General features: G+C 53.5%; 1 protein-coding gene across 1 annotated transcript in view; it reads right to left on the bottom strand.

Moving 5' to 3' along the window:
- Positions 1-15021, bottom strand: part of NUP210 (nucleoporin 210) — a 102782-nt gene that overhangs the window by 16484 nt on the left and 71277 nt on the right. Inside the window, exons 21-30 of the mRNA XM_059390413.1 lie at positions 13878-14006; positions 12755-12882; positions 12530-12665; positions 10887-10949; positions 10522-10701; positions 7370-7450; positions 6241-6372; positions 5245-5403; positions 2723-2814; positions 185-359 (exon numbers count right to left, since the gene is read on the bottom strand). Coding sequence (XP_059246396.1) covers positions 185-359; positions 2723-2814; positions 5245-5403; positions 6241-6372; positions 7370-7450; positions 10522-10701; positions 10887-10949; positions 12530-12665; positions 12755-12882; positions 13878-14006 — 1275 coding nt within the window. The remainder of the gene's footprint in view (positions 1-184; positions 360-2722; positions 2815-5244; positions 5404-6240; positions 6373-7369; positions 7451-10521; positions 10702-10886; positions 10950-12529; positions 12666-12754; positions 12883-13877; positions 14007-15021) is intronic.

The raw sequence follows: 15021 nt of genomic DNA, 5'->3' as shown, positions 1-15021 counted from the left end.
CACCCAGAAGATGCTATAGCTTTTCCTCTGGGACCTTTGTCCCCAAGTTATCTGTCAGTGAATTCTTCCATACAATTTCTCAGCTCAAAGGTGAATAGATCCATTTTACACCTGCGAGGGGCAGGTTTTTCCTTCAGTGTTATTGCCTTCATTACTCTAAAACAGGAGGAGAACACGATCCTACCTTTACGGCAAAGATGATGGTTTGGTTGGCCCCGAAAGTCTCTTGAGCAGTCACTTCGATTGTAGACGTCCCAATCACAGACCCGGACGTCAGGAAGCCCTTCTCATCCACGTGCACCACGGGGACCTTCTCCGGCCCACCCAGGACGCGGTAGCTCAGAGATGCCACACCATCCCTTTGAAAAACAAACAGACCCAGTTTTTCAGAGCGCAGCAGGTCGCAGCGAAGGGGCCTGGCGTCTCTGCCCTGAGATGCGGCCATCTGGGCTTCCTGAGGGCTCCTGGGATAAGGAAAGACCTGAACCTGGCCCCACTGTACATTAGGACCCGGGTGGGCAGCCTGTGCATAACCTCCTTGGTCCCCTGTGGGAAACCTAATATAGAAAACCGATGGTTCCAAGGAGAGCGTTGCTCCTGGGAGAAAACACTGACAGCTGAGCTTCTCCCATCCCTTGCATGGGACATTTGCTATAAAGATCGTTTCTGGGGGGACACCTGGGTGGCTCAGTGGGTTGAGCCTCTGCCTTCGGCTCAGGTCATGATCCCAGGGTCCTGGGATCGAGCCCCGTGTCGGGCTCTCTGCTCGGCGGGGAGCCTGTTTCCCTCTCTCTCTGCCTGCCTCTCTGTCTATCAAATAAATAAATAAAATCTTTAAAAAAAATGAAAAAAAAAAAGATCATTTCTGGGGCAGACTGTTTCTCATTTACTGACATAAGGCGGCCTGGCACAGTGGAAAGTGGATAGGGCCCTGAGTCGGGCAGATTCTGAGCACAGTCCCAATGCCCAGCAGATAGCTGCATGCCTCGAGGCACCTCGTGTCTCCTCTCTTGGCCCTCAGTTTCCCCAACTGTGAAAGGGAAGCAATGGTCTTGCCCTGTCTAATTTCTAAGGGCAGGGGACTGGGTGAAAATGGGCTACTTGCTCAGAAAACGGTTCGTAAAGCTGCCAATGATCCTCACTGGTTAGAAGACAAATACCACAGTGTTTTGTTTAATAAAGAAACGACAAGGGGCGCCTGAGTGGCTCAGTGGGTTAAAGCCTCTGCTTTCGGCTCAGGTCATGATCTCAGGGTCCTGGGATCAAGTCCTGCATCAGGCTCCCTGAGAGCCTGCTTCCTCCTCTTTGCCTATTTGTGATCTCTGTCTGTCAAATGAATAAATAAAATCTTAAAAACAAAAACAAAAAACGACAAGAAGGAAATGGGCTCGCCCCCAGGGCTAGCCTCTGTCACCTTGCTCTTTGTATGCAGCCCTACGGACCCTCCTCAAACTACGATAATAAGGGCTATTGCCTCGGCTGCAACTTTCTGCCCCATCACCAGCCCCTTCCTTGGAACCTGCAGAGGTCCTTGCTCATCCTTTAAGACGCAGCTCAAGGGCGCCTGGGTGGCTCAGTGGGTTAAGCCGCTGCCTTCGGCTCAGGTCATGATCTCAGGGTCCTGGGATCGAGGCCCGCATCAGGCTCTCTGCTCAGCGGGGAGCCTGCTTCCCTCTCTCTCTCTCTGCCTGCCTCTCCATCTACTTGTGATTTCTCTCTGTCAAGTAAATAAATAAAATCTTAAAAAAAAAAAAAAAAAAAAAGACGCAGCTCAAGAGGTGCCTGCAGGGCTCAGTTAAGTGTCTGCCTTCAGCTCAGGTCATGATTCCGGGGTCCTGGAATGGAGCCCCAGTAGGGCTTCTCGCTCAGCGGGGAGTCTGCTTCTCCCTCTGCCCCTCCCCCTGCTCTTGCTTGAGCTCTCTCGCTCTCAAATAAATCAAATCTTAAAAAAAAAAAAAAAAAAAGAAGACCTAGTTCAAGCATTTCTATCTGACATGTCTCTCCTAAAGCCTCGCACAGAAGGCCCTGCTTTGGGTTACAACTAAACTATCATACCTTGTTTGACTGTCACCCTTCTCGTGCCATGCTCCTCTTCACCACCACGGGCACACCAGATGGTATTTAGACATGTGTGTTTCACACAACATGCAAGTCACAACATGCAAGTACCCTGTGGTCCTCGGAGCACCCCCTGTGGCAAACCACCACTCACACGCAAGTCAGGGCTACCAAAGGCACCCGCATGAAGGCAAGACAGGAATTAAATCGCAGTCAGTGTGTGTCCCCCCCCCCGAGTGGGGACCTGGCTGAGTGCAGGGCTGGGGTGGGGCCCAGAACTTGCCTTTCACCCTGTGCCCCGGAGATGCCCACGCTGCTGATTCAGGAATGCTACCCGCCGAGCAGCGTGTCTTGAAGACAAAGGGGCATTTGGAAGTTTAACTCTTCCAAGGTGGTACATTTTCCCCCTTTGGAGTCACGGACTGGAGCAGTGGGCATTACAAGCTTGCTGGGCGCGAGGGAAGAAGAGACAGGCCCACGGGGACCAGCAACGTGGAGCCGCAGGAGCAATTGGCGGGGCAGGGAAGGGGCCTGCAGAAGCCGCACCCACTTCGCACAGAGAGGGACACAGCTGGCTGGAAGCGTCTGACAACTTTGACAAATGAGTCGTCGGACGTGGAGCGCTGCTCCTCAGCCTGCTGCAAACGAGCGCTGAGTCACGTACCTGTTTGTCTGAAGCTTTATAAATGAGTTGGGTGACATTAGTATTTGTTCTGCTTCTATTTCAGGGTTCAGCAGCAGCAGCTTCTCGAATACCTGGAACGGAGGGTGAGGTTGGTTCCTGGCAGGCGCTGGAGTCCCGTCCAGCCCCCTGTCCCCGCTCTTGGCAGTGAGACCGGGTGGGGGGAGGGGCAGAGATGAAGAACACCGTTGGGGGCACCTGCCAGATGGCAGGGAATGGGATGCGTAGGGCAGGCTTTTAACAGAGAGGCCAGGGGTATGATGAGAAAGAGTGGACAGGCAGGCTCATGTGTGCATACCCCATTGAAGCCAGGGAGCACAGGCTACTCCCCAGGTTCCTGTGGTGGGGGGGATCTTTGTGGGCATGGAAGGAGGTGTGCAGAATTACAGGGCTCAGGGTCTGTCTCAGCTGATCCTCATTGTGCCCAAGTCAGGATAACCCTTAGCTGCCCATTGGCCCTGATCTTCCCTCTTGTCCTGCTCTCCTGGGAGCCACACGGTGCGGGGGCAAGTGGGTCAGTGAACCAGACTGGCAGGTGAGAAACCTGGTCATGTCGGAGTGAATCAGATCAAATCTGATCCTCGCTTCCCAGGAGCCCCAAGGCCTGCCACAGCTCCCCAGCCTACGGTTGCAGCTCTTATGGGAACTCCAGACCCCTCCCGACAAGCACCCTAACTGCCTACCACCCTTCCAAGTCCTTTTCTCTAGGGGGCCTTGGGACGACCTCTCTTGGCCTCTGGGCCTGGATGCTGAGTCCAGCTTTGTGCTCCCCCACTGGCTTCTGATCTCATCAGATGGGCTGGAGTCTAAAGGGTCCAATTTTCCTTCCCTTCCAGCCTTGCTATGTTCTGATCATATACATAAGCCCAAACGTCCTCATCTGTAAAATGGGTCTAAAAGCAATAATCCTTGCCACGTTCGTCTCAAACAGCAGGCCTCATGTGGCAATGGGAGCAGTGCTTCCTAAATGGTGACTGATAAATTGTCTCTGGGAGCAAGATGGGGTTCTGATGTCGGTGGGGGGGGGTCCCTGCCCTGGGCAGGGGGTACCCAGCATAGAGCATCGGTTCTGACTTGGATACATGCATGGGCCGGGAGACATACTTATAAATAGGTTTCCTCCTGCTTTTCTTATATGCATGTTCTTTGTTGCCCCTCTTCGGATGGAGAGGTAGCTGTGAGAGGGATCTTACTTTCCTGTTAACTCAAGTGTCAGGAAAGCAATAGTGTGAGCACCAGGGTCAACAGCGACGGACCCGTGGCCTCACCACCCAGGGGATGACAAGGGGGAGCGGTGGGGCTGGCTCCACTGAGGGGAGGCTGCTTCTCATCGCCTGCTGATTCTGCTGTGTACCAAGACACCGAATCTTTAGGACAAGCTGCCTACTGGGTTTTTAGACAACATCTTCCTATTTTTAAATGTTGGCAACAAATAAAAATTGTTTTAGAGCGTTGCATGAGCCAAAGCAAATACATCTGTGGGCTGGATCCAGCATGTTGAAGTTTCTGAGGTACTCAAGCCTCCAGCTGTCAGCTCGGGAAACTGAGGCACAAAGATGTTAAGTGTCTCACTTGAGGTCACAGAATATGGAAGCTGTAAAGCCCTGTCTTTAATCCCGTGAGAGGCACCAGACACGAGGGGGCTTGGGCTTGAATCTGTTTCTTTTCTCATGATATTTAGGGACCACTTTCAGGTTTTTTTTTTTTGCAATTTAGGGGGACCCAGAGGTTACTGAGTCCCAGATGGGCAGAACGGGGCCCTCTGAAGCTAAAAATGCTCTTCAGAAGCAACTTGTCCCCTCCTAGTTTTACAAGGGCCCCGAAGGACTGGGGAGGTAGGAGGGCAGGCCAGAGACAGAAATAACGGGTGTCGAGTCCCAGGAGGGAGAAGAGCCATCTCAGGTCGTCCACACAGCACAGCCCTTTAGGCCTTTCTGGGCCCACCGCCCATTCACAACCTGGAGGGGACACTTGGACCCCTTCCCCCTTGGGCCGCAGGCTTGTCCTCAAGCAGCAGCCCCCGCGGACTTCATGGGAGCACCTCCCAGGACAGACAACACTGGGAGGTGGAGAAAGGCAAGTATGCCTCTGCTAAGTGCTGAGTATTTGTGAAATAAACACAGACAATTCAATGAATGCCTCACAATTTTCCAGCTTCTTCCTACCACGAAGGTGCTTCCAACACCAAGCATAGAATTATCTGCTATTTGGGGAATACACCAAGTTATTTCATGCCTCCCGGACTTTGTACACACTGCTCCTGCCACCTGGCCTGCCAGCCACCCGGCCTGCCAGCCACCCGCCCCCATCCTGCTGGCCCAGGGAAGCCTCAACTCTGGGCTCCCACAGCACCTTATATACTCCTGGCCCCTGCAGACTGAGAAGCCATCAGGTGTAGGAGTGGTAGCAGGGCTCATGTGGGCCCGAATGGCCCTGGGTTGGGGTGTGGGATGGGCACACTGGCTTTCCCTCTAATGGTGGCTCCTGTCCCCCTGCCCCTTTACCTGGATTTGGATCTCATCGGCGAGTTCTTTGGCGAGGCCGTGCAGCTGCCCAGCAGCAGGGTCCAGAGCCTTGACCACTACCCGCAGCCCGGTCCTGCCTTTCACCCGGCCATGCACATTCATGGCAAAGTTGTACTGTGACGGCAGCTGTAGTGAAGCCTGGGACAGACATCAAACGCGTTCTCAGGAAAGGCCTAGGGCCCTGGTACCCCTGACAGCTGGTCCTGGGTACAGGACCCTCCCAACCACCCACTCCCTGTTGTGCACAGGTAAGGTAAGAAGAAACCTCCCAAACCAACTCCTACTTGGGCCCTGCATGACCACAGTGCACTGGGGGTGGCAGGCCAGAGTCACCAGGGCTGACTCCCTGTCCCATTTCCCCACTGGTGCACTGGGTGACATACGCCAAGTCCTTTCCCTTAGATGGGCTCTAGTCAGCACTAAGACGGGTCCAGTACCTTTTCTTCCAGCTCTGAGGTTTGAGGAAAGGCCAGGGTCCCTCTAAGAAGGGCTAAGGGGAGGAGAGTTTGTCCTTAGGGAAAAATCTGGAAAAAGCCCCAGGGTTGCCCGGCATCACCTCCGAGAGAACGTGAGAAGTTACAGACTAGGGACCCTGACCCCTATGATGTTCTGGAACTTCTGCAGCCTCCCCACAGCCTGTCATTGTTGCTGCCTTCTGAAGTTGGCTACTATGAAGCCCATCTGTAGCGCTTAGCGGTGTGTGCTTCAAGTGGAAAGGGCTACGAGGAGGGAGAGCTAGGAGCCCAGATTCCAGGACACGAGAAGACTGGGAGTGGAGGAAGGACACTACGGGAGGATGGTTGTGGTGGCAGCATTTGCAAGAAGCTGTCCAGACGAGCCTTGAGAGATAGAATGGGGCTAGCAGTAGCCTGGGAGGGAGGGTGCAGACCTCATGGGCAGAAATATGGGGAGAGACCTTCCTGCTCTGGACACTGGCGCACATGCTGGGGGAGGGGGCCCTGGGTGGGTAGTTACCTCGTGGTGTCGCCCCCGGATGTCCAGGATGTCCCGCTTAGTGACAGACCAGTGGAAGGTCAGGCCTGGCACAGCATTGCCAAAGGAGAAAGGGTTCTGATTGTTGGTGATCCCAGTGATATAAACAGGCATCTGCAGGAGAGAAGGCAGGCCTATGACCACAGGAGTCCCGCTGCTGAGAGGGCCCCCCAGAGCCCCAGGGCACTGACTGTCTCCTTTGTGCCATGGGACATGTGCCCCATTCTTCCCTTACCTGGATGGGCCCAGTGCAGGTGCAGGAGGGGCGGGTAGAACAGCCAATGATCAAATGAAAGACAGAACAAGCCCCTCTGTGTACTGTCCTTCTTGGGCTGTGGACAGTGTCTCATCTTGGCTGACCGACCCCCTTCTTCGTGATATGACCCCCCCCATCCCCCCCGGAGCTCCAGGGTGCCGGCAGTCTCCCAGATGGCACAGCTCATTCTGCCCTGGGTCCCTGCCTCTGCTCTTTTCTTTCAACCTAACCGGGGGTCCCCACACATGGGGGATGGGCATGGGTGGGAATTGCAGTTTCTGAGTGCTCGCCAGGGAAAACACGTGGAGGAATACTGCCAAAAGCTAAGAGCAGACTCCGTGCCAGGCTGTCAGGTCGATTTCCAGTTCTATCACTTACTAGTTGTGTGACCTAGGGCCCAGGCCATAAGCTTTCTACATGCATTCATTTCCTCATCCATATCAGAGAGATGACATGGGGGGCAACCTCACGGGTTGTTAGTAAACATTGACTGAATTATTGCATAGAAAGCGTGGAGCAGAGTACCCGCCATACAAGCATGAGCTCCTGTTTTATGCCAGGTGCTATTCTAGGTTTGGGAAGCTGGCAGACTCTGGGGGGGTGGGGCGGGGCACAGGTGTCCCTCAGTAATTGTGCTGGAGAAAACACAAGGGACCTGGAGCAGGAAATATGGGGAAGGCTCCTAAAGCTAGAGCTGAACCCATGGACTGTTGGGGGGCCTGCTGAATGGGAGAAGGAATAGCGACCTAGCCATGACTCAGCCAAGCTCAACCAGAACTCAGAGCCCAAGACCCTCTAGGAGGCTGCTCAGACAGCCAGCACGGATGGGAGGGGCCGGAGAGCTTCCCGCCTCACCTGGGTTCCTGTCCTCATGCGAGTGATGGGGGCTCGGATCCTCACCGCCTGGAGAAGCAGCACCTCCACCTCCACGAGGTCCTAGGAGAAGGGCTTTGGGAGTTCAGGCTGGCTGCAGAAGGGACTAGGGGCTAGCAACGGGTATCACACGAAGGGACCCCTCCAGGGAAGGAGGATCTTGTCAAGGCCAGCTTAGGGTCCTGCAGGCCAGGAGGTCCTCACAAGATGTCCAGCACCTGCTTCTCTTCCCGACGCAGCCTGGCTTTGTGGGTGGCTCACCCCCCCAGAGATCTGGCTGCTGTTTTTCCTGTTCCCTTGGGGGTCCCACCTTGGGCCTCTGAGCTTAAGAGGCCTATCTGAGCCACCTGCTCCAGGTCCGCACTTCAAGGACTTGGGGGCAGTGACTGGGGTTGGCTCTTCTGGGTGGCCCTCACAGGACAGGATTCCAGAGTCTCCCAACCCCAAATCTAGCATGTGTCTCTCTATAAGTGAATAGGGTACTGTGACGAAGGCAGGACACAGAATCTGGCTAGAGCAGACTGTATATGCTCTTTTATCCTGAAGTCTGTACTTGAATTAATCTGGTCAAAAATTAATTTTAGGGGCACCTGGGCAGCTCAATCGGTTAAGCATCTGCCTTTGGCTCAAGTCATGATCCCAGGACTCCGGGATGGAGCCCTGCGTCAGGCTCCCAGCTCAGCGGGGAGCCTACTTTTCCCTTTGCCTCTTTCCCCTACTCATGCTCTGTCTCTCAAGTTAGTAAATAAAACCTTAAAAAAAAAAAGTTTGACTTTATTAAGTTTCTTTATAGTGCTATTGACTCTTGCTAAACCCAGGCTACTAAAACCTGTAAGCCTTTTTTGCATTGGCTCATACAAGGACCACCTCCTGTGATCCGGACTAAGGCCTGGCATTTAGTAGGTACTCAATAAATATCCATTCCTGTCCTTCCTTTTGTCCTTTTCACAGCCTGGTCTCCTTTTGCTAGTCCCGGCCCACACCCTGGCCATGGGTGCTGCATCGGTGACCTGGTTTGGACAGATGGAACCGGGAGTTTCTGAGCTCCCACACACTCTGTGGATACATGGGACTCAGCTGAGCCCCTACCTGCCTGGGTTCAAGAAGATGGCTTTCAGCTGGTGCTGGTGGCCCAACCTTTCCAGCTGCCAGGGGGCACCAGGACCTTAACCCAGCTCCTCTCCTGACTTGCCAGATGGGAGACACAGAGAGAGGTGGCCCAGTGAGGTCAGACCAGGAAGAGAAGTGGCTGGGAGGGAACTGCATGGCTGTCTGCCCCTCCAGTTGAAGTCACAGCCAGCTGCCACTTCAGCCACCTGGGCCCTCAGGAGGAGAAAAATAAACTAGTTCCCGAAGCTGCAATCCTTTCTTTAGAAGGGGGGAGAAAAAAAAGCAACACCTTGTTGGTCCTTCATCTTATTCTCCAGGACGTCTATCTGAATCCTGCTATATGCCACAGGGCAGATTCACATTCCCAAGGCTTTCTTGTCAGCTTTATAAAATCGATAGGTAGAATCAGGGCATCTACCTCCATGATTCAAAAAGACTTTGTGGTTTAAGCACAATCCTTGCAGAGATGCTGAAACTCCAGCAAAAGGGAGTAAATCAATGAACTCAATGTCGGATCAAAGTCAGCCTCGGGGAAGAAGGACGCATTAGCCTCCCCTTCTCCAGGACGATATGCACACCAGCTCCCCTGGGTGCCCTGTGTTCAGATGTGGTGAACACAGTGGAGCTCACGGACACCTTCCAGGGAGCCCTTATGCCAGACAAGGAACCAGGAAATGGGGTTCTGAAAAGGCTGTCCATGGTCTTGCTAGAGCAGACACTTCCGCAAGTCACCATGTTCACAGGCTGTCAGGGAGAACTCAAGTCCTCAGCACGTGGAGACCTTCTCCCATCTCCCCTGAGGAGCCCAATGAGGTGCCCACCCCCAGGAAACAAAGAACATGATCAAACTTAGAAATCAATGTTTAGGGTACCTGGCTGGCTCAATTAGTGGAGCATGCAACTCTTGATCTCAAAGCCTTAAGTTCAAGCCCCACACTGGGTGTGAAGCTTACTTAAAAGAAAGAAAAAAAAGAAAAAAGAAACAAAAAAGAAACCAACTTTCTCCCACGTGGAATCAGGGCCGCTGATTAGGGGCAGGAAGAACCCCCACTATGGGGAAAACTCCTCTAGCTGCGCCTTCCAATGTCTGCTAATCCAGAAAAGCACTTCATAAATGTCTCGGAGTCCAGCCAAGAAGCTTGGGGAATAACTTAACCTGCAGTGGCAAAAGTGACTAGTTCATGATTCAGGTTTTCCTTTTTTCCTGAAAATACAAGTCTGCTTCTAAAATCCTACTGGTGTCCAACTGTCCATGCTTACAGTAGTAGCCAAGCTATGCACACTCCTGAAAACCCACACTAAGCCATAAAGCATGTCGGAGGCAACAGTACCCTTCTCTTCCATCTGAATGTCCCCAAGCCTTGGGCCCCTAGCTCTTCCTTAGGCCCATCATAGGGAAACTGGGTAGCAGCAAATGTCCGGGGGCAGGGGTGCCAGGGGAGCTAAAGGAGTTAAGGGTAAAGTGCCCAGTGCAGAGTCTGCTGTCATGCCTTGGAATGTCCCCAGGGCAGGGATAGCGTTGGAGATCCTGTCCTTTAAGAAGCAGCTAGGGAGGGGCGCCTGGGTGGCTCAGTTAAAGCCTCTGCTTTTGGCTCAGGTCATGATCCCAGAGTCCTGGGATAGAGCCCTGAATCAGGCTCTCTGCTCAGCGGGGAGCCTGCTTCCTCCTCTCTCTGCCTGCCTCTCTGCCTACTTATGATCTCAGTCTGTCAAATAAATAAAATCTTAAAAAAAAAAAAAAAAAAGAAGCAGCTAGGGAGACTCAGTCTGGAGAAGATGTCCCCAGGTTGGCCGGGCTGGCCCTGGTGGAGGGCAGATGGCAGAGAGGGGCTGTGGACTCAGAGGGCAGAAGCCAGGCCTTCAGGAAGGGGGGAGTGTCCTTGGGACCAGTAACAGCCCAACCCCAGTAAACAGACCTCCTTGCCATCACGGCTGACTGGCATGCCAGCTGCTGGGGGGAGAAGTGCACCCCACAACTAGAGGCTTCAGGAGCCCCCATGACCAGAGGAGCCCATGTGCATTACCTGAGACACGATGACAAGCTTGCCAGTCTCAGCATCCACAGCCTGCACGACCCCAGACACAGTGCCATTGCCGACGGCCAGCCCCCGCACCAGGCCCGCGCTGTTCACCACGGCAACGCTCTCGTTACTGATGGAGAAGAGGATATTGGACTGGGGCTGCGGGCCGCCCTCCGAGGTGATCTGGAGCAGGGAGAAGCAGCAGTGCCCAGTCAGCCCCTGGGTCTCATCCTTGGAGGCGAGGGCGCCGACACACCCAAGCTCTCCATCTTAGCCTCCTGACGCCCAGAGTGGGGGTGGGGCGTGGACTGGAGCCAGGCAGGGGCCACAGGTTGGGTGTGGGCAAGCATGCAGCCTTCGGCTCCTACCTGCATCATGGCCCCAATGATCAGCGTCACCTTCCTGGGTATCAACCTAAATGGGGGAAAGACCTGCATGTGGAAACAAAAGAGAGAAGGGGGCTGTTGTGTTCTGAGTGCACCCGGCTGGGCAGAATCCACCCTGAACATATTCAGGGAGAGGGACACGTGGCTCCTGGATGTCCCTGCTCTGGGAGAGGGGACTGGGGTGGACCTGGGTCCTGCTGAGCTCAAGAAGAGCCTGAGTTCCCCTCCCCAGGACCTCAGCCGGTCCAGGGCCTGAGGATCTGTGGTACCCAGGGGCAGGTTCTGCTGTTTGCAACCCTGCTTCGTTTTGCCAGACCTGAAGCCCCGTGAAAATAAACACATCTTTGTCACATGAAACCTTCTTAAAAGGCTCTCACCTCATGGTCCCCTGGCCAGCCATATCAGTGTTACCTGAGATCTATTAGAAATACCCATTCTTCAGCCCACCCTGATCTATGGAATCAGAATGGCAAGGGGATTGTCCCTGAAATTTGTGTTTTAACAAGTCTTCCAGGGGATTTTGATACATGGCAAAGTTCACATTCCGCTGCCTTCAAGGTTTTCCCCCTTGCACAGCATTTCTCCAATTTCTACTGATAAATTGCCCGGGGACAATTCTCTTTTTCGATGCTCTCAAAATTCTCAGATGAAGGAAGAGGGGTTGGGGGGGGGGGTCAGGGACAAGGACGTCCTTGTCTCTCTGCACCATGGAAGGCCTGACGTCCTCCTCCTGCCTGGCCGCCCCCCCGGCTCCACCTAGCAGGAGCGCAGGAGGAACCCGGACCGGAGCACAGAGCCTAGTTGGCCAAGGGGCTGCTTTGTACATGAGGATTAATCTCTGTGGTGTTGCGCTATTTATAGGCAGAAATGAATTCTCCATCACCAGAAAGGAGCCCTTCCATCCAGAGGCACAAACCACAACTGCCGGCTTCAGAACCATTTAATATAAAGCCTGTCAGCCGCTGAGTGGACAGGCCTGTGGAGGATGCCGATGGGAGGGCACGCATCTCAGCACTGCCACTGAGGGAGAAACTTGGACTTGAATTTGGAGCCATGGCTGCCTTGGCCCCTGAGGACTAGAAGGCTCCTGTGAAACACCTAAGGTCACAAGACAGTCCTAACTCACACATGGAGATGACTCCTGACATCCCCACTTGCTCCAGGAGCTGCCATGACAGGAGCCCACTCCTTCGGAGGGTTGGTTTGGAGCAATGGTCAGGATGAGCTTCTAGATGTGAGCCTATTTGGCCCACAGCTCCTGCCCAGCTACTCCTTTCTGGCACTTAAGGCTTTACAGAGTACTGTGCCCTCCCCGGCCATGTGACAAGTGGCTCTCTCCTCTGAGTGACATCTCTGAGTGACAACCTGTCCCCCATGTCCCAGAGGGAGATGGGAGTTCCTCAGACCCCTCCCTGTGGTGCTACCTTCCCGAGGACTGGTTGGGGGGGGGGGGCTCCCTTTGAGTCAGAGGACACGGCAGGGCAGAGATCTTAATATGGTTTCTCCATGGCAGCTTCCTGGATGACCCCTAGAACTCCAAGCCTGTTGCAATAATGACACGTTTCCCACTCCATGCGTACAGGTGGCGAGGGATGGATGGACACCACATGGCTGCCTACTTTTACCTCGATCTGCTGGGAGGCCGAGTTGATTCGCTGTCCAGCTTTATCCATCACCGTTGCGGTGAGACTGGTCTGGCCAATGGCCACACCATGGATGCGGAACGTGGCTGTGTAGTTGTCAAGGGCTTCATCGAGGGCCCTGGAACAGAGGGAAGGGCTGGGACTTCTCCCCTCAACCTGCCAGTGCTATCCCTGAGATGGCTTTCTGGGACGCCTGGGAGGACTCACACCAACGTGATGATCTGAGAAGCCGCTCGGAGCTTCAGGTCCATGAAGGCAAAGTATTTGGCCAGGAAAGGCTTCTTGTGAAAGTCTAGCACGCGGACATAGGCCTTGACCGTCTTCCCAATCTCCACCTGCATCGTGGGGACAGAGATTCAGGGTAGTCTTTGAGTGACTAATTCTAGCACTGGTGGCACTCCAAGGCTTTCTGCCAAAGCGTTGCTAACCTCAAACCCACAGGCCCAGGCTGAGCTCCAGATAATAGGCCAATCAACAAATGAACATCAATTAAGTGCTTCCTGTACACAGGGGACTTTGGGGATACTCAGATTCATCAATTACACTCCCCACTCTTAAAGAGCTAAGAAGCTAGTTAGAGTGATAAGATGCAGCCAGGCAGCGTATACAGTAAGAGCCTTGGCATACCAAGCGTCAGACATGTTTAGTGAAGAAACCGAAGTCTGATGAGGAAATAGGACCACAGAAGGAATATCTGAAGTCACATAAGAGAATATTGGCTTTTTGGGTACTGTAAGCTGCTCAAACATTTTAATACTAACCATTCTCTCTGGTCAGGAAACTAGGAACCAGAGACCCTCGTAAGCCTGGCCATAGCTCCTTCAGGTATCAGCAAGATAAATTCCTATTGGCATTCAAGAAAAGCCCAGATCTGTCATGTATTCCTTTCCCAAAAGCACTTAGCAGTAGTGTGTTTTACTCATTGCCACTAAGATTCCCACGAATCCACAACCCACACAACAGGGAGAAATTCACCATCAGCAGGGTGTAAGCCTTGCTTAGTGTAGACTAGTAACCTACATCAGCTAGAGGACGGGCATTTCCACCTTGGGTCTAAGGAGGAGACAACTTCGGGCAGAACTTACAGCTGAACTTTCCTGACATAAACTGGTGTGGAAGTCTAAACTCAGAGGTCCCTCCACATCGTGCACAAGGAGGGACGGAGGCAAGACAGCTCTAGAAGCTCCAAACAACTCAGGAGGTGGGTAGAGGGACCCAGAGACCAGAAAAAAGAGCAAAGGGCATGAGGAAAGTAATTCCTGCAGCCTCACCACTCTCCGCATTTCTGTGAACCAGCAGCGGAGGGCCCTGTCAGGAAGTTGCTACTGACCTTATCCACCACGCGTACGTAGAGCTCCTGAATGTCCGAGACGAACACATCCACCTTTGCTGGGGCTGGGAAGGCAAGGCACAGGTCGTGGATCATGATGGTTGACATGCCTGGGAGCAAAGGGTGCACCTGCAAGGTTGGGGAGTGGTGCTCAGTCTGACAGCTGCTTGTGGCATCAGCCCATCACCCATGAGACACCACCTCCAGGAGGCCTCCAGGCCAGGGCACAGAAGCAGCGGACAAGGAAAATCCTAACCCAGCTACTGTCCTGCCTACTCCTCGTTTTGAGCCCTCACTGCCAGCCAGGCGAAGGGCTTGAAATGTAACATGATAGAACCAGGGTGGATCTTGAAGTACATTTACTTCAACCTACTAAGATTTACAATTTAAGATTTAAAAAAATGGAAGTTGCTCAAAGCAGGGCAGTCAGAGGCCACGGACACGCACAAGGGCACCAACCAGGGTTTCACATCTCCAGTGCATGCCACCTGCCTCTGCAGCTTCAGCAGTAGAAGACTGAGCTATGCGTGACATAGCTCCTTTCTGAACGAAACTCTCACTTGGCGGTCCTCATCTGACCCCACAGAATCTCAGAACCTGTAAACAGACCACAGAGGCCACCACAGTTTCAAATATTCGCTCTGTGAGTCTCATTCATCCCGACATTCATGTCTGCCTTGGCCGTGTTTGAAGTAGGGACCTCGTGAAGATTCTGAGTGGAGGGACACACCTGAGTGACTGTGTTCCAGTCTTCGCTGCAAAGACACCCCCACCCCCATTTTAAACCTCCCTCTTTCCCTATCTGCTTCACAGATCCCACATTCAAACTGCACGATAATCACTATCTCATGCTGCCAAGTGCCCACAGTGGTATGCTGTATTGCTTAGGCATGTATCTCAATTGGGTGGTCTGGGGCTGGGCAGGTGGGGGGTAAGCCACGGAGCTGGTGGCTGGGTCCAGAGGGTGGCTTCCCATCCCTGTCTGGCCCTGGCTTTGCTGGCTGCAGTTTGCGCTGGTGGAGTCATTTGGCAGGAGGTAGGAAGGGGGGCAGTTTACAGGGATTCAGTGTTTGAAAAGCTACAATGTCAGTATTAAGAACCTGTGGGGGGGAAGAAAAGCAGGTTTCTGAACCAAAGGAGACAT

The sequence above is a fragment of the Mustela nigripes genome, chromosome 2, assembly GCF_022355385.1.
Source record: "Mustela nigripes isolate SB6536 chromosome 2, MUSNIG.SB6536, whole genome shotgun sequence".
NCBI classification, from domain to species: domain Eukaryota; kingdom Metazoa; phylum Chordata; class Mammalia; order Carnivora; family Mustelidae; genus Mustela; species Mustela nigripes.
Note: the sequence above shows the minus strand (reverse complement) of the source record. Positions and strands in the feature narration are given on the sequence as shown.